Genomic DNA, 20,170 nt, shown 5'->3' on the forward strand with positions numbered 1-20,170 from the left:
GTGTGTGTGTGTGTGTGTGTGTGTGTGTGTGTGTGTGTGTGCAAGGGAGTATACACATGTGTTTGCATGCACGCATGTGTGGGCATGTCCAACTGCAGGCTGTTTACAGCGCGGATATTATCAGTACACAGAGGTGGGTTGTGCTAATTAGCTTTCCCAGCATGCCGTTCGAACAGCATGGCAATCACGGTGGGGAATGAATATGAAACAAGTTTGCTATGCACTGATGTGAAGAATCCCAGCTTCACGCAAACATGGCAGTACAGTAATGTACACCCATTCAAACTTTCCTGCCTCACGGCTTGATTCTCAGAGATGTCATTGTGTATAAGTTTTCCCGTTATCGCTTAGCTATCAGTAATTGGTTTTTAGGTCAGAGTGGTACTCATGTACTGTACTGCACTGTTACTGAGAGTTTTGGGTGTTACTTTCAGTACAGCACTGTACTTTAGGATAAGGGTTGTTACAGGCACACTACTTGCATTGAATAATGACTGACTTTAATTTGACAGCGATGTAGCTATTGAAGTTGTTGGGTTTCCTGTTTTTCTTTTTCACAAACTAAACAGTGACTAAACTCATTGTGAAGAACTTGTAATGTAAAAGAAAAAGTCCAGACTGATATATGTATTACTTATATTGTTTAATTTTTGTATTTTTTGTATTTTTTTTTAATTGATTAATTTATTTTTTTTTAGCTCCGTGATACCAAATCCATCAATCAAAATGCAACACTTCTTCATTTCCTGGCTGAGAAGTGCGAGGAGAGTCACCCAGACATTCTGAGGTTCCCAGATGAACTGGAACATGTGGAGAACGCCAGCAAAGGTAAGTCTCTTTCTGCCCATACATACATGCTGTACTACACTCCAGTTCCAAGTAAAGCGACAGGTTTCTAACCCTGCATTATATGCATTTACTTATTATAGTTTATTTTGTATCATATTTTACCCCCTGGTTAATCTGTTTTGTCCCTTAACAACAGCTAACACTTGCTCTTGGTGACGGGAATAGAGTTGTTTGTCTGACCACACTGTCATTCAGCCTGTCAATAAAGTAATTCCACTTTAATTCTATTCTCGGGCATTTGGTGGAATCCCTGCAGGCTTATTTACTTTGTTAGGCTCATAATTGGTTATTTAATCTAATTCAACTAATTATGCACTTGACTGAGGCCGTCAGCCATTGTGTAAGTGGACTGAATAGTCTTCATGCACTGGATATATTAAGATGTCTATATGAACACATTTGAATGATATCAAATGTGTCATTTCATGGAAATGAGTTATTCAAGGCAAAGCCAGTTAATTGGCTGAAGCCAATAAATAACTGCCACAAACTATTTAAGGAGCGGGGATTAAAAACAAACTGTTTACGATGCTTACACCGTCCTTTACACTACACAGTGTTGTCACATTGATCATCACATGTCATTAAAGTAGATTTTAAACGCTCACCTGTTGAGGAGTAAAATGTGTTGACTTCACAGATCGTTCAGAAATTAGACGGCACACTTAAGAGTCGCTTCCTGCCTCAGGTTTCACCACTGCTAAGAGATTAGCAGAGCCTTTTGGCACGATATTAAAGTGCCATTTTCCAGACAGACAAATGTGCTATATTTGTGACCTGCCTGTGTTCAGCTCCCTTTTTTGTAAGCAAACACAACCGACAGATGTGCTTGTAACCCCACTTACAACCCAATCACAACATCAGATGCAGGCATTGATGCTCAGTTCTGATAATGTTTGCCCTATTAGCAAAGCAGTGCATCATATTTTATGTGACTATAGCATGTTTAGGTAAGGAAAAAGATCTCTGCTAATGGTCATCCTAATCAGTTCCATTAGATGCACAGGAGCACAGTGATTGGAGGGCACGTGTTGGCCATTTCAGTGCTTTGAAAGCTTTTATTGCTCATATAACAAGAGCATCTGCTTAATTATTTACTGCTATCTCCAGATCCTTGACAGGATTTTGGTTTCCTTTGAGGGAAACTGGCTTAAAAGGTTTATTGAAGCTGCCTTTTCTTTGTAATACACCAGGTACACCAGACCATTTTAATAAAAAGTAACAGTATAATATGATATGAAGTCGAAAGCCTCTCGTGCATGATAGCCCTCTCTGAAAGCAGTTCCACATGCAACTTTGATTGACCCCTCTCTGTTTTATTTTCTCCATTTTTTTCCTCCAGTTCAGCAATTTTTATTTTTACAAATCAATGTTTCTGCTTTAAGTAAATACTGGCTTTTTAATAATGTATTGATATAATCATCCAAGGTTTAAATCATTATTATTGACTCTTAAAAAGCTTATAAATAATGTTTACCCCTGAAGTATAATTCCAATAATAGAACACCAAAATACAAGGTACATGAATCCTAAATTTTCTAAGATTTAGAGTGAAAAAACAGATATGAGCATACATCTTGCATGTTTTTGTGTAGTGAGTATATCAATCAAGCGTTGGATTTCTGATTGTAGATTTCCAGAGACTCGTTGGGAAGGCGCTGACTTAACTCTGTGGAGGATTCAAATGTAATCAAATGGCCATCCAAAAAAGCTGAATTGTACAATTAATGTACGTCATTGATAAGTGCAATCAGGCCAAGAAAATTTCCTAAGGAAATAACAATTTCCCCTGACTTGATTGGCTACCTCGGACTCCTCCAGTGCACGGTTTCTCTGTGAAATTGCATTGCCACTTTGCAACTATCTGGATCGCTTTTATTAGATCACTTCTAAATACTGATAGCTTATTTCTGTCTTACTGAGGCACTACAAAGTCTAAAGTCTCCCTGTGCTAATCTCCTAATGTGTTCACTAATTCATTACGTCAACATCTCAACAATTCTATTGATTCTAAAATGTACATTTTATCTTATTGACTCTGGCTATCGATGCCAAAGTCATTGATTTCAGGGATATCAGGCTAGATTTTATTACATAAGAAACTTGCCTGTGAGTAGAGGAGATCAACTATCCTGATGAATGCTACAGGGCAGCCATAACTAAGACAAGTCCAGCACATGTAGATGGTCGCTTTTCCCTCAGGACAGCCCCCCCACCCCAACCTTCCCAACCCTCTTCCTCCATGGATTCAGCTATTATCAAAACCTGTACCAAGGTCAGTTTTAATTGAAATTCACACAATTATGTAAGGAGACAGGGGTATCAATCTGCAAATGTTCCAGATAGGATGTGGACAAGGGGAAGGACTGTGCCTTTTTTTTCATTAATCATGCATTGTGGACACACATGTTTAATAAATGGGAGGTTAAACATGTTGTATAGGAAATATTAATTGCTGTCTGTGTAAAATGCAAAAAACTAAAGCTTAGTTGTATTAAAAAGATGAGTTTGCTGAAGAAGTGAAGTGACAGTTTCAACTTCTACTTTGCAAGACTGTACAGGGCATAACATGTCAGAAGGTGGTCATCCTGTATCTGCAGGGTGTCTTACTGGCAGAAATCCCCTGACAGACTAGTGTTTCCTGATGGGCTGTCCATACTCCCCTGTAGAAGCACAAAGAAATGTGTAAGGCTGAGGACTGGAAACACAGTGGTCTGCTGTTGGAAATGAGTGTAGCAGGCAAAGGACACATCAAGCTGGCTTCTCATGAAAACTGGAAGGTGTCCAACAGCGCCATCAGCTCAGAACTGGCAGAAAGCAATGATACTCTGGTATACCTGCCTACAGTCCAGCTAGGTTGGGTCAGAAGTGGTCATTATGGAAGATTTGCAGCCAGAAAAAGCCATTGCTCCACCTGTGAAAACACAAGAACTGTGGTACAGAAAAATGGAATGGTGCTCTGGTCTGATGATGATTTACTCTTTGAAGCATGGGACTCTGTCAGAAGGCAGTTTGTTTGGTTTGATGTCTGCTGGCAGTGGTGTGTCATGGTGCAGGTTCCTTGCAAGTTTAAAGGTGCAGTTTTGCAAATAGTTTTGGGATTCTGTCACAGCTTGTCGTCTCTAGATTAATTCTGCAGCAGCGAAGCACACATTTAGAGTCACAGAGCTACAGTGCACAAAGGGCCTGCAACAGATGTTATAGTCCTCACTGAGTCCAGGTCTCTGCATCACATCAGTGTGGAATTATACTATAAGATCCATAAAAAAAAAATAAAAAATCTGCCAAGTACTCTAAAACACTATGTGCAAGTGGGGCAAGAAGAGTTTGTGCTCTCTTTTAGGCCTGCATTTTTTTTAAATACTCCACTAGAAATATATTATTCCACTGTGTTCTGATTGCTTTTGACTGTGTGCATAATATTCAGTGTGCCATACTATCCTGACATTACAGTAAATGTAAGGCTCAGTGCTAATTTGCTAACATTATGATATTGTAGCTTTATGCTGGTGTAAATTACTGTTATAGCACATATAAAAACACCAATTACTTCCTCTTTTCTCCTGTTTCTCTACTTACAATTGATATTTTTACTGATGTTAAGTTTCAATTCAGTTATTTAGATTCAAATGTATATTTCCATAAAAGACTAGCTTCAGAATTATTTTTAAAAGATGCCTCACCATGTGGTAGTTTTAGAGAGAAATCATCCCCTTAATGTCCAAAAAACCCATTATGCTCATTTTGTGATCAAACTTTTTAATTGATTGATTTCCTCAGGTTATTAGCATTAAATATCATATAAATCAATTGTGATCGCTGATAAGTCATGTAGCACATGTTGTTGCCCTGGGTTGTAACAGTCACTTTGCCAAGAAGTTTTTGGAAACAGCCTTTTTTATTAGCATATTATGTCATCATAGAAAGCAGCATCTACCTTGTACACTGCCTGTTTATGTTGACTGGCAGCTGCAGCTCATACATTCACAAACAACTTTTGTTGGTCTACTGAATTGTGATGTAACTGCATGCATATCCTGTGTGGGTAATTGGTAGGGTCCACTTTGTTTCATATCAGCTCCAATTAGTGGCCTCTAATTCAGACATGCCAGCTGTGGTGGTTAAGCTCGGAGCAGCATTCTATACAAACCTTTTTTATACATCTCAGATGCTCTAAATTAGGAGTGTAGTCAATACTGAAGATATACAGCATGCACTGTTTATATACTGCATGGATGAATCCATAAATGTGTTATTGGTCATTGAGACTATAATCATTTTAAATGTAGTCATAGAGTCTACTATTTTCATACCCCTGACCTCATCCTAATGGAAGTGGCAAAGCCTTGAGAGAAGTGTCATTGGCCAATTTGCCTTGTTAAATTCCCCCCTAGAGATGAATACGTGGGGTCTGACAATGGGAACTAAGTCTGTGTGGTGATTCCACTCAATCAGTGGTGCACTGACAATCTGTCTTGACAATCCGGGAAAAGAGGAAATATGACACAAATGTTCTCATAAATCTATTTAGTATAAGGCATAGCCAAGGGCAAAGTACTTTGGAGCCTGTGAGAGGGGAAAATGGAGAATGAGAAGAGCCAAAAAAGAAAAAAAAAAGATGAACTCAGAGGATATTAATACCGCTGTGAATATATCTATTATCCACATTCATTTCAAGGCACTGCAGCATAATAAAGCAGTGCCCATTTCCCATTTAAACCCCCAACAGTACTCGGCTCTGTATTACGTAGACAAAATGCTGTTCTGGATCGGGTTGGACACAGAGAGGATGATTTGTCTTTTGGTTTGAGTGGAGTCGCAAGGAATCGTGGGGTTGAGAAGATATTCCTTCATGCCAGCCAGGGATGGAAGGATGTCTTACTAAAGTTGGCTGCAGGAGACTGGACATAATTCAAAACAAACATATAAATACTGCTGCTAAAGATACGGAACTGACCTTTTTTTTCCTGCCAAGGTTATGCGCTTGTCTTTGAATGGAACTTAAGATTTCCCAATATTCCCCTAAAAAAAATGCAGTTGTGCTATCGGGTAGAGGACTTTGTCATGAATCTCTAGTGAAGATGGAAGTTCTGTCTTATGAAAACTGAATATAAAGATTTTAGTTTTGTTTATGCCATTTCCTGTTTGAAATGGCCAAGTAGCACTTGATGTTTTCCCCTATAGTGAACTTCTGTGTGCTCTGTCATCCTCCATAGCTGGGTCCTTCTCCACAGAACACCACTGATAAGGTGACAGTCCTCTAGTTTGCTTCTTCTCGTGCATTTTGATCCTTTTTATTTCAATAGTGGTTTGGATTCCTATCAAAGTATCACCTTACAGCAACGTTATGCATCCACTTCACTCAGAAGTTTCTCATAGCGAGAATGCCTAAAACTATGACCACAACCAGTACCAGTGCAGCTGCCCCAGCCTCTGCCAGAAATAAAAATAACCTATTTCACACCCAGTTAAATTTTCCTTTCTAGATTTGTAGTCAAACTTTTTCATTCTCGCTTAGAAGTAATTGAATGACAATCTGACTTAGGTGCATATTAATATTCTCAATGGGAATTCCATTTGCCTTTTAATCATGGGAGTTAATAGGGTGTGGTATGGGGCTCACGGATGTGCAGCCTTTCAACTTTAGTGTAATTTATAAAGTGGGAAATTGCAAGTAAGTGGATGTATAGGAAGCTTTTAACACAGATGTTTCTTGTATTATAACTACCATCATTTTACAAATAAGCAGGCTGTAGTCATTATCTAGCATTGCCCACAGTATGATAATGCTCCCAGCTGCAGCGAAGCTGGTCATGATGATGGGAACCCTGAACAGGACAGAAAACTGATACAGCTTCAGACCTTCACGTACCAGCAGTACACTGACCTAGAGTGCAGTCCTAAGACAACACTGGAGTAGCTTTGTTTCTTTGTACTCGTGAGTCCCAGCCAAAGCTGGGATTTTAAAGCCCTTTGAAAATCGTTGGCGAGACATTGAAGATTGCAGCTCACTGATGGTGTCCATCCAATCTGACTGAGATTAAAAGGGTCTGCAAGAAGGAAGGAGAGAAGAAAAAACCCTTAATCCATACTGGCAGAACTGTTAGAAAACAGTACTCCCAGGATGGGTTGAAGCTGCACTCACTACTCTTTGAACACACAAACTGCTAAACATATCTCTCTGTTAGAAGCAAAAATGAGTCAAATCAGTCAGTTTTTATCACACAGAAACAGTTTAATGTCATGACTTGGCTGTCTTTCTCCTAAGTTTGAAAACCCAAAAGTTAAAAAGTTTAAAGTCAGTATCAATGTTAAATTAAAGGGACTAGGTAAGTTTCACATGGACAGTACCCCGAGGACAAAAACTGATTCAAAACAGAGAGAAAAAGTTCCAGTGGTTGGAAGTATGGGTTATTCAGGACAACAGCATCTAAACACTGCCTTATCAATAATTTGACAGGTGTTTGGTCGACTCTATTGGCATTCACTTAGTTGTACTCTTCGCTTGTGTAACATTTTAGGATGTCTATCTATCAGGCTGTTGCTAAATCTGAACCTCTTCACCTTTCAGTTGCTTCAGAGTGCAGTTCTACACAGAAGCTCCTCTGCGTTTAAGAACTCATCATTTATACATCAGAAGAATTTGGCATGGGGCAGCTGCATTATTGAAGATACCTTTTTTTCCCAGAAATAAACAAATAATGACAGTTTTGGGAGTTTTGGGAGCCGATTTGAGTGGACATATTTCGCACTGCTGCATGTACAGAGTTTTAGTTTCATTGTTTGCAGTCTATGAAAAAACAACAAGCATGTCTTAGACACAAGTTTCAGGTATCTATAGCCTGCTGCACGACAAGTACCGTAATCACGTCTGTGTGTTAAACACACTGCATATGCACAGCAATATAACTCCAAGTGCACTTACCCCTAGTCGTCTTGACATTGTCACTGTAGCTAGAAATGGAAACAATTTTCTCACTGGTTGCTTAAGGTATACTCATCCCTGGACCCTGAAAGTAATAGAGCAGGATCAGCGAGGCCAGCAGTGTAAATGGACAGTCTGTCATGAAGAATATTAGAAAGAGGAAACAGACCTGTCGAGCTCCACCAGTGCAGGATGAGTGATGAGCTCTGGAGAGTTTTCTTTTTTCACTTCTTTTTTTTTTTTGCTGTACTCACTTCATGGTGGATGAGTAGTTCATTGCAAGACCAAAACAACTATTCTCTCTTTCTCTCTCTCTCTCTTTTTTTTTTTTTTCTTTTTGTTCTTTCTGTCCATCTCCCTTTTCCTCCACCTCTTGATTTCTTACATCACCACTTTGGCCAGGCAGTTTGAGTGTAGACAGAGATAGACACATGCAGGGGGGCCAGCAGCTCTGCTTAGCATCAGGCTCCAGTCTGTGACAGCAGATTTCAATGAGAGCTGACAATGGGACCAGGAATGAGAATAATGCTTTTTGCCAGCCTAGAAATTCAGCCTGTCACAGTAGACCATTTCCCATGCTGGGAGTGTTCCATGAGCTGAGGTGAACAAGGAAGCTCCGTTTCAAATGCAACTCTGTTATTGTACACTAACTTATAACTGGAAGCAATCCACACCTCCGCATTGAAATAATTGCAGTATTTTCCACTGTGTGTTGAGCACACCACATACGCATAGCAGTAATTGTGCATTTAATTTAAATGAATTTGTTTATTCAGAATAGGCACAATGTGTCTTCTATTCTGTAGTCGGTTCCTAACCAATAACAGACCACTGATTGCCACCAATCAGAGCTGTGTAATAAAGTACCTGTACAGTTGTTGACAATCCCTATACGACAGCAGAGAACACAGTGACTGACATGCTAGCTCTTAGTTTGCACAAATTTTCTGTAGATAGTATACATTAGTAAAACCTAATATCTTATGTCAGATTTTTAACAGCACATATTCCCAAGGCAACCTTTCAGCTGATCTTTTGCATATTGCATGGACCTACTAACAAGGTAGAAACGTCTTGATATACCAGTCAGACACATAATGTTCAGTGGTAGAGTACAAAGTGGTGGGAGTTCCCACCTAGCTCTCTAGATACTGGCTTTTCACATTATCGCAGCCTTGACATTTTCATTCATTCACTCCACGTTATCATGATGTCTGATTTACCGTACATATTGCGTATTGATAAAATCATGTAACAGAGGGAGAGGCAGACATGATGCCTTTGACCTACCATAACAATAGCTTAGCAACTGCGCTGAGAAGCCATCGACAGGACATTTTGCTAAACGCTGGAGAACTTTGAAGCTGGTTTATGCGAAGAGACTTTGATAACGTGTCTGTCGGGCTATTCTGATAAAGAATATAATGATTATGATTGTTATACAAATGAGCAGTTTTTCCCCCTACACCCTCTAGATAAGGCTCAGCTGACACGTTACAATAACAAGTGCTGGGATCTGTGATATTGACTGACTGGAAGAACATATGCCCAACCTGTTCAGGATTTATGTGATATAAATATGTGTAGAAATGTATTTATAAAAGTCAGGTGTATGTATCATGTTGGTTTCATACTGTTGACAGTTAGTCATTTGGCTTTTCTTTTCAGTTCCCTCTTATTTGGGATGTGAATTATTTTTCTATGAACCAGGGGTGATTGATGTGGGCAACTCTGTGTGATGGACCATGTGGGGTCCAGTGGTCAACCTGTCTCCCCCTCACAGCCAGCCAGGATAGGCTGCAATCTCACAGCACATTCTTAAAGATACAACCAGGTGTAGGTAATGAAATGAAGAAAGTCTTCAAGGAATGATCCAAAGATTGATAAAATATCTACTTGTTGGGCACCTAGATTCATGAGATCACAAGTTCATGTGACAGCTCATTTTACCAGAGCGGTATAAGTGTTGCCAAGCAACAGTTGTTTGGACCAATCATCATCCTGTGAGGAAAGATCAGTAGGTAGCTCTCTGATTAAGGTGTGACAAAGATGTTACGACAGCAAAAAAGAAGAGCAACACATATTCAAGCTGCAAACAAGAGGGTTTGTCATTCAGTTAACAATTTTATTGAAGTTTCCACTTTTTCTTGTCAGGTATTTCTTAGAGAGTAAGCACGGTGTGTCCATGTTGGTGTTTCTGTAGATTTGTGTGTCATCCTCCCAGTTAGCCTCTGCTCTTATCGTAAAAGGACAACTAACCGCTAACCAACAGGCAATAAGGAGAAACATTGCAAAATCTATTTACAGTCTCACTTTTAATTGTATGTTTGCTGCCGGATGTGAAATGTTCTCCAAACCTTCATACATAATAGCAACACATTTGTGTTGATATAGATATATAAGGCTCAAAATCTGCAGAAGGGAGTTTAAAGATCTCATCTTTGTGACAATCCTACTTCTGTCCGTTCCATGCACACAAATCACACCATGCCACGGAAAAAAAGCACACATCATAACAGACACACTATTTACCCAGAGAGGCAACAGATCATTTACTGACTGGGTGGTCATTGCTGTAAAGTGCCTCTCTGCCTCTATTGACCACTGTTTGAGAAAACGTGTCTGTGGATGAAATGCTGTCATAAGAATCTGAGTAGCTTTCGACAACCACCCTGTGCAGTGGAAATTGATTTTGGATACTAAATTGAGTAATTTTTATCATGGACTGTCATCAATATGTAATTTAAAAGCATGGCCTGAAGCTAGCATTGCAGTGCTGTTGATAGGAGTTTTACTGGGCTCAAGGGAATAGGCTCCCCCGTGCCCCTTTCAGTTAATGCATGCCGCTATGTGTGAAGATTCCACCATCAGTCATGATTTATACTCCCAAGAGGAGCGACGACGGAGCGCTACATAGGCATTCACAGCCTGTATTGCAACATTTATATGGCATGCTCAGGTTCTCTCTGCCAGGCTTATCTTTATCCGTCATCTTCCTGGTGTTTTTGTTCTCTGGATGCCACACGTGTTTCTTTGTCCTGCCATTTCAGGAAATTATGCACCGGTGAATTTCAAAGTAAGCTCAGCTGTATTCTTGTAGACTGTTATATAAATCAATGCACAACACTAGCCATGCTGTGTTTCTCAAATATTTTTAGTGCTGTGGTTTTGTAGGGTGTTAGACTAAGACAGAAGGCTTTCTGTTGCCAAGGCGTTTTGGTACATCACCTGTTTTTCTCATCCTGCCATTGTTTGGAGTGCAGGATGAAAAAAAAAGGCACCTTTGTTTATCATACACTAGCCAAATCCACCTTCACATCAGAAACAGCCTCCTTTGTGTAGTACGAACCATATTGTGTTTGTTTGTCTTTATGATGTAAATCATGCTGATCTCCTCTAATTTTGTCCTCAGGCTTTATGAAATGGGTTTAATTTAGCAGCCAGCCCTTTATTTCCAAAATAAATCTAACAGGTCCTGACTGTGACCTTTCTCTTACATGTTGATGATTTGCATTTTCCACCTTCTTTTTTTACAGCTCTGTGATATGGAGTCACACTGTGTGATCCATATTCAAATATTATTTAAATTAGTTGCACTGCATTTGCATGTGAAATTGAGGATTTGAAGCCAGGTCGCCTGCATAATGATCAGAGGGACAACCTTCATTGAAGGGAGGGTTGATATTGGAAATAAATGGGACAGGGTATTAATAATTGTCATGAAAGGGGTGTTCTATATTGTGCACCACCATAACAGAGTGTTTTCCTCCCATGTAATGAATCTGATATCATTCTCAACCCCCTCGCTTTCAGCTAAGGAAATGATTATGCTCTCTTCAAATAGAGAGACCCAGGCTGGGTGTCACTTTTTGGAACAAAATTAACCACAAGATGGCGGCTTGTTCACATACCAAAAAACCTTATTAATATGTGGAGTCGGTTTACTTTTTAAAATAGTACTAATTATTGTAGTATTATGAGTGGAGGTATACGGTCTGGGTAGAAACACCACTATCTTGGTCTTAGCTCTCTGTGGACCACACACCTGTTGCAGGATTTCCTGTTCATCTAGTCACTGAAGACAGCACTGTGGTTGCAAGTGAATTTTGAATTTGTGAGTTCAGCTTGCCACCAAACAAGTGAGTTTGGAGTGAATTCCAAAATAATCCACTGGCTCTGATGGTATATTGTATGACAGATAATCAAAACTCCTCAAGTGTCTGAAATGTTTGGCTATTGCTTTACATTAGTTGTGCATTTTGAAAGTGGCATCACATTGCATGAGAAATAACAAAAACAAAAACAAAAAAAATCCTTGCCTAACCTTTGTCTCTATAAATAACATAGTTTGAATAATCAAAACCAATGTAAACAGGGCTGACCAGCACTTTTGCATAATTTTGTTTTGAGGTATACTGTTCCACATCCCTAGCTGGCCTTAGGTTTAAAACATAGCTCTAAACATGCGTACACATCATAGCACATATTTGATATCTGCCCACTTTTGGCATGACACCCTTCTGTTGTTAATCTTTAACAAGAGTTTGTTAAAACTGGCTGACAACACTGTCATTACCACAGGCTAACCTGATGGCTTCAGTGTTGTCACAACAAGGACGATGACTACACTGCACAACATTTCAATCCACAGTCTGATTATTAATTATATCCTCTTCTCATTAATTACTGACCCAAGATGTATAAAGCCTTCAGCCTTTATTTATATTTTAAAAAAGATTTGTACTTTTTTGACAACAGTCAAAATGTGCCATTGACCACAGTGCAGGTGTCTTGCTATCGCTAGTTTTCCTCTCCTTTGCCTTGACATGGCATACCAGCTGAGACCTGCTCTTTACCGAAAGGTCTGTTTTTATTCCACCAACTGAAGCAGAGGTAAGGAGGGACAGAATCGATTGTTGCAGGCCAAATTGAACCTGTGTCGAGCTGCAGGCAGCCACGAGATAAAGCCTCTGACGCTGTCAGCTGTGTTTATCATCAGGTGGCCTTTTCTGTGTGTGCTATGCTGCGATTTTGATGTGTTAAGTCATAATAGGGGAGCCACCATTCTTTGGAGGGGCTGCCAATAAAATCGCAGACAGAGGGGATTATGTTTCATGTCAGCCCATTATTGTTTCCAGCTTCCCCTGTACATTTTTTTTTCTTCTGGAGAGGTTTCTGCCTCCATTTTGCTGCTTTTTATCCTGACCCCACCCCCTCTTTTTTTTTAACACATATTCAAGATGCAAAATTTTTGGGATGCTGTTAACATGGTTAGCATTTCACTGTGGGTGTCCAGTTATTCACAGGAGTCACCCTGTCATTATATTGACTAGCTTGGATTAAACGTTTGGACGCCATCAGAGCCAGCAGTTTAGAGGAACTCATACCTAACAATGAGCACATTTTATGACTGCAGACTGACACTGACAGAAGCTGACGTGCCGTTCTCAACTAGATCACCAGTTCAATCACATAAAATAGATGTGCTTTAGTCATCCAGAATAACTTGGGTCCATAACTTGGGTCCAGTTTTTTTTCCTCCACCCTTAGTTTAAGCATGTAGATCTGTTTTTACACACTTGTGCTGGGGCTTCCAAGCTAACCTTATCAGCCAGGTAGTATAGAGTCTCAGAATGTGTTGAATGTCCTGAAAGCTGGCTCTTCCTCGACCTGCTGTACTGACCCTCACCCCAGATAACTCTCTGTGATACAAGAGAGTGAAAGCAAGGTTTCTCCTATACCAAACTAAACCTGTTCTTCTGCAAATGTTTATAAGAGAATATACAGTTGTGGGATTTACTACAAACCTTGACCAGAAAGTGAGTCTGAATTAGTCTCTTTACCCATCTGCCTCCATACAGGCTGCTGGTTGTCTGTCAGTTTTTATGATTTTCTCTTGACCTACTTCACCTTGCAGTGCCGACCACCTGCAGTCAAAAGTGATTGAAAAAAAAAAAAAATGGCACATATTTGTGGCCGCAATTTAAAGAGCCCTTAAGGAGTAATGATTAAGGAGTGATTTTCCCGTCTGTCTACATTTTCATATATGAAAAGGCCAAACCCTTCAATGGTTATGCTCTTTAGTGAGGACCCTTCTGCATTGTGTTCTTCTATATCAGCGTCCTGCTTGTATGGCTTCTTGAGGATGCACCCAGTCATCTAAAACACCTTTCCTTTAAGTCTTCGCAGAATTGCCATACATTGCACATGTGATTGCATGTGAGCAGTGCAAGGTTTACTATGATGGTGGTCGTGATTATCATCTTACTGTCCTAAACATATACTTTTGACAGATCACCCTACCTAAGGGCTTATTTCTTCTATTGTATTGTAAAAAATATTAATTAAATTAGCCTCCAGGAAACTCCTGGAGAACCATTTTATAATAATGATTTACACACACATTTGTGATACTTTGATGGTTAAAAATACATTGTGCTGCTGGCCTATATTCATGCTGTATTACTGTACATTCAGGGCAATAACAGCTTTCAGCAAAGCCTTAAGCTGTTGGTTATTACAATAGGCTAACTGGCTGCAAGCTACAAAACCCCCTAAGTAACAGTTAAATGGGAGTGCACAATGAAGCTGCCTTGGGCTACCAGATAACAGCACAAACACCCTAGTAACTGTATGTCTTTTGCAGTCCAAGGTCCTACATGTTTTTGGCAGAGTTTTGGCATTTAATACCTGGAACAGTCTTCTGTCTGCTCCTGTTAGCAGTGCCTCTGGTAGTTCTGTTTTTATAAAAACAAAGAAAAAAGCTATTTTTGAGCAGCTCAAAATTTGGAATAATTTGGAATAAATAAAACTGTGAAATGTAGAAAAAAAAAATTGTGATTGGTGTAAGCTGGCATCTGGACCACGAACAGGAAAGCCAGCTTTGTGCTTAAATCAGATTCCTCTGAGTAACAAAGCCGGTGTACTTTTAGTTTCTGTGTCATTGTCAGCTTTTATAAAGCAGCTCTTTTACCCCACAATGGCAGCGAATCTCTGCTAGCTAGCTTTTAAAAAGAACACATCTGAGACAACTTTTGTCAACATTTGACTGTCAAGCTCAACCACATGGTGGACATCATGGTGCCTAATTTAGCAAGGCAGCTGGACTCCATCTGATGCGCGGGCTTATAAGAACACAAAAATCCATCTTGTCAGACTTTGAACTCTGCATTTGTGGCCGCCAAATTGTGGGTCAGACCAATCAGTGTCCTGTGAGAAACCACTGGCAGTGAAAGACAGATGGTTCTTCCAACCAGTCCAAGTGCCTGCCCTTTCAGATTTTTAAGTATGCATCCCAGTGGTTCTGAGCAACAAACCATCTCATCACATAATAAGATGAAATTATATGCCAATAACTCTTAAAGACTCACAAACACATGTATATAGTCTGAACATCTTTTCTTATCAGCAGGTAATAGTAAAAAAAAAAAAAAAAAAAAAAAGGTAGCACTTGATCCTCATTAAGTTGATAGTGACGGTTCTGGCTTATATTAAACACACATAAGTCTGTTCGGCTTTCCTGTCTGCTCTGTTCTTTTAGTAATTCCACATTTTCTCGTCTTTTCTTTTTAGTCAGGCTTCTTTAGTTGCTTGTTTTGTACTGGAGCACTTTAAGTACACTGTTATTTTTATGTCATGTTCAAATTTCCAATCTAATGAGTCCACATGTATATGAGGGATACATTATGTATTAGCCTGAGGATGGTGCAGACTGCCATGTGTCCCCTTCAGTTCACATGGAGTCACCAGCTGCTTCTTCTCACTTGACTGTGAGATGTGGTAAATGGACTATACTATTCTACCTTAAGGGACAATGCACTTCACCATTTGCCTCTCATTCACACAGGACTAACTTACTAATAATGAGTGATAAGTTTTGTTATGAATAGCTAAGCCACATCTATCTAGCCTCCCATCCAAACATCCAGCCCTTCTTAGCTTCTGAGATTTAAGGAGTGATCTTGGGGTGATAACTTTGAGGGCATTATGATCCCACCCATCTTTGCAGTGACACCCAAACTAGTAAGCTTTGCTATTACTACGTAGTATGTGATCCATCACCAGCTGCAGTCCTGCCTGTTGCATTTAGTGAAGCATCAATTCAGCACGTCTTAGGATTTTGGTATTGAGTTTAGATTTTGCTGTGATATGGAACTGTTAGTCATGATTTTAGTTGTAATTTTGTGCATGTTCATGCAGTCTTGCTTTACATTGTAAGTTTCCCCTCTCAAGTGCCTTTCAGCGCGCTTTTTGCCGTACATTGATTAATGCAAAGGCCTGATTATCTCATACTCCTCCAGCAAAAGCCAATCAATTTTCTTCATCACAGCTGTGTTTCTGTGTGTCTTGGTCATGCCACATACATCACAGTCCTGGATTGCTCCCGATGCTATATTCAGCTACTCTGTATTGGGGTAGGGAGGGGGGGGTGGATAAAAACAAGAAAATCAGCCAGTTAATTCATCTCCTAGCTCGAAAGTCTCATTACCCTGCTGATGAGTTTAAGGATTGCCTGAGGTGGAAAGGGGCTGTGTTTATGGCTCGGCAATCATGCATACCGAGTCCTGTCTCATGAGGATAGAAAACAAAAGACATGTCAACGCTCCAGCCAAATGAATACTGAACACATCCCTGCCTAAATACTTCATGATTCTACATTTATTTAAACATGTGTTTCTAAAGGGATTCTATGTCCTCTTTATGTGGTGGCTGCTAAATGAAGACAGATGTGGTTGTTGGAGGAATTGATCTGACCTTTCTCATCACATAAGGGATATGAATCTCCTATCTACTTTATTAGTGCAATATAGGGACAAAGAAAATCCTAATTTAGGGAGGTACATGTGGGTCACAGCCCAACTACAAGAAGTAGAACACATTATATATAACCTTAATGCTTGCTGTACAGTGTTTTTAAAATTATGTAGGCATCTGTTTTATTTTATTTGGAACCTTAAAAGCCGCTGGTGATATAAAGTATGTTTTGAGTGTGTTTAAGATGAGTTAAGTTGATATCAAAATGATAATATGTAAATGATAAATAACCAGATCTTTGTCCATTGGTTAGCCACATCTCAGACATCAACGTGTTGCTGAATCACTGGGTCACGTGTCCTCTGGAGGCGACTGTATCATGTCTGCATAGTAACGTGACTCATTATTTAAAAGAAATGACTATTTGACAGAGAAAACAGCAAACCTACGCCCACATATTGTTCAGACTGCAGGCCAAAGTCGTTCATTTCTTGTTTGATCTCTCCTGGTCGTAGAGTGTGAAAACCTGTACAAGTAAATTAAATGGTCTTCCCTATGAAGATGATGATTTTCTTTTTCCATCACCAGCTGTGACATCACACTGCTCCCATCACCTAGCAACTGTTAAAGAGTATACATTTGATACTTAAATATAAAGGTGTACGCCTTGGCTCTTAAAGCCCTATTTATGGAGACCACTTACTAAATCTGATCTTACTAAAAAAAGGCAACCAACCATCAACAGGCATAGGTTGTGTTACAAAGGAGCTATTTGTTGGTAGGTTGGAGATCGTAGAGGTACATCCATCACACAGGAGTCTGGGTTTAAAGGCCCTCCTGACGTTGCAAGCTAACTGATTCCATTGACCTCTCTCATTTATTTGTACATTTGCGTCATTTCAGGGCCAAGAAATCTTCAGTTGACACACATATACACAGTGTGTGGCATTTGTGTCAAATGTGGCATCAAGTGTGAATATAGTTTCCTTTTGTTACTGCCACTTACCTGCTGTCAAAAGGATGATGTCCTGAAAAGTATCTCAACTTCAGAAGTAATGTATTACTGTGCTGTAACTGTGTGAACAGTGGCCCATACCTTCTATGGAACTTGGATATTAAATGAACAATTCATTTTTAATTAAGTTAATGCTATTGCAAGGAAAGTAGCTGTAATAAACATCCTTTCATTTGCAGAACAGGTGCATTGTAGAATCAATCTGTCAATGATCAGGTACACTTGATGTAGAATGTTGTCCTGACTGCAGTTTCAAGGGTTAGATTAAAATCCACCCAGCAAACTCTGCTGCATTTAGATTGAGGATTGTACCTTTAACTGAATAATTCAAAATGTATTCCTGCTGCCACTGCCAAATACCTTGTACCCAGCTTTAACATCTTCTAGTCTGTTACCCTGCTTATTAAATTCAGCTACCTTCCCTTTTCCTGCTCCGCTGCTGTTGTTTGGGAACCACCATAACCAGTCATCTGAAAGTAAAACCAGCATGTTGAGGTAGTGTGACCTACCATCTGACTGATGCCATTTCACTATGACTGTTCAGCTTAAAGCCAATCAAGGAGAGTCTGGCTGTCTTTTCTCCTCTAGTGAACACATGATTTCCATCTCAATCTCATCAATAATCAGGGATGGAGGTGGCAGTGATTGGCATGGTTACCAGAGTTCACGGAGCAAGACTTTGGGAGTGTTAAAGATTGCTGTTGCCATGGATGGAGTTGTGTCAATCTGAGGAAAAAACATTCCTTATTGTGGGATTATTTTGATGTAGACAAGGACTAAATTTATATGGAAATATATATGTTAATTATTGGCAGTACAGTTTGGGACATTTCTGTATTTATTTATTTATTTTGTGAGTCAGTTTACATGTGTTGTATTGACCACCTGTAAAATCGATGAAAATGTTTCCTTGGTTGTTTTTTCTTAAGCTGGTGTTTCCTCCACCACTGAAAAAAGTACAAAACATTTTTAAAATGTGTATTACAGTTTACCAAAATTAGAAAAGAAAGAAAAAAAAGACAACAAAAATTGAACAAATCTTGTAGTTAATATGCAACTGCAGCTGTGTAGAGGCTGGCCTGCATCTCATTTTTTTCCACCGAACAATGACAATGAGACTTTTACTCTCCTGTTCTATTGGTGGTGGTGCACCTCAAGCATGCACATATGTATGAGATGTAACGTGTTTCATATATGTTTCAAAGATAATAGCTAATGTAACTTCTATATCTGGATACAGAGAACAAATCAGAACAAAAAAAGATGAGCAGTGATCTGCAGCATAGTAGTGTGTTTATCATAAACATAGAGCACAGCAAGGGGGAAATTCCTTTCCATGACAAAAATGAGTAATAAAAGATGTATTTTTTTTCCTACACCAATCCAACACTGTGCAGTGTGTGACCCTGTAGAGAATCACACATGGTAATTAGTGGAACAAATATCTCTACGTTGCTTCATCAACAAAAGGAAAAAAAAAAAAAAAAGAAGGCAATCGCAGTGATTGAGTCATCACCCACCCTCACACTCTTCCTATGAGTCACACACCACCACACATGTGCAGACGTTGAGCTGTAGAAAATCTAATTTCTGAAATATGCTCTGTGGTCAAAGTGATAAAATAAACAGACACATATTTTAATGAATGAAGGGAAACAAAAAAAGAATTGGAAATATATGGAAGATACAGGAAAAATTGTCTCTATATTAACTGGTTTTGAGTAGTTATTTAGTCCATATAAATTGCAATGTACATTATTTTCTTGATAGTGCTTAGTTGGTGTTACTGAGTTTCACTCAGTGAAGTTTTTGTTTTCATTCCAGAAACTGATTATATAGTTTTTAGCATTGTTATATCCCATCTCCATCATCACAAAAAAATATTAAACAAACAGTTATAGTTGTATTAATGAGCCACACAGAAAAATATTTTATTGTTTTAACTAAAAATATATAAATATATGAATATTAGAATGGCTATAGTAGGATTTGTGTAAATATGCCCATATAAAGAGCTTCCTGTGTCTGGGAGCAGCATGTCTCACAGAGGGAGCTGTTGCACTACAAAAGAGAACATGAGAGAAAGCCTGTGACAGGAGGGGAAATGGAGTCTGAGTGAGAAGGAGAACTAAGAGTGACTGAAAGACAGGATTTTAGGGGCAGGGAAGCACTAAGCAAGAAGAGAATATGTAGAAGGGAAAACTCAAAACAGAGGGAGGTGTTATGGGACCACCTGAGGAAGCAGCTCAGCACCCACTGAACCCAAGGAAACTGACCTTGTTGCTGTTTCTGATGAAAGAAAAAAAACATTACTGTTTCACTAAAAAAATGTGTTATTTCTCATAGTGTGCTTACTTAGAATGACAATGGAGGAGACAATAATAATAATAATGGCTGCAGTCCAGGTTTCATTATAGACAGTATTCCATGTGTAAATCATAAAGGCACCAGTAGGTGTACACTCCTGCAACGACCACTAGAGTGCAAGTCTGCAGAGAAAAGTAGGCTAACAAAAAAAAGCATTTTAATTACTGTTGCTTGAGGTCTTTTTTCATAGCATATAGAGGAACTGTATAATTTTTTTGCTTTTTTATCACTTCCTAAACTGTAATTATACTTGGTACATT

General features: G+C 39.2%; 1 protein-coding gene across 5 annotated transcripts in view; it reads left to right on the plus strand.

Moving 5' to 3' along the window:
- The window catches only part of diaph2 (diaphanous-related formin 2), a 327,687-nt gene that overhangs the window by 207,320 nt on the left and 100,197 nt on the right, over positions 1-20,170 (plus strand). For all 5 annotated transcript variants that reach the window (XM_028415521.1, XM_028415525.1, XM_028415523.1 and 2 more), the window contains one exon: positions 699-828. In XM_028415521.1, coding sequence (XP_028271322.1) covers positions 699-828 — 130 coding nt within the window. The remainder of the gene's footprint in view (positions 1-698; positions 829-20,170) is intronic.

Source organism: Parambassis ranga, chromosome 10 (assembly GCF_900634625.1).
Source record: "Parambassis ranga chromosome 10, fParRan2.1, whole genome shotgun sequence".
Taxonomy (NCBI): domain Eukaryota; kingdom Metazoa; phylum Chordata; class Actinopteri; family Ambassidae; genus Parambassis; species Parambassis ranga.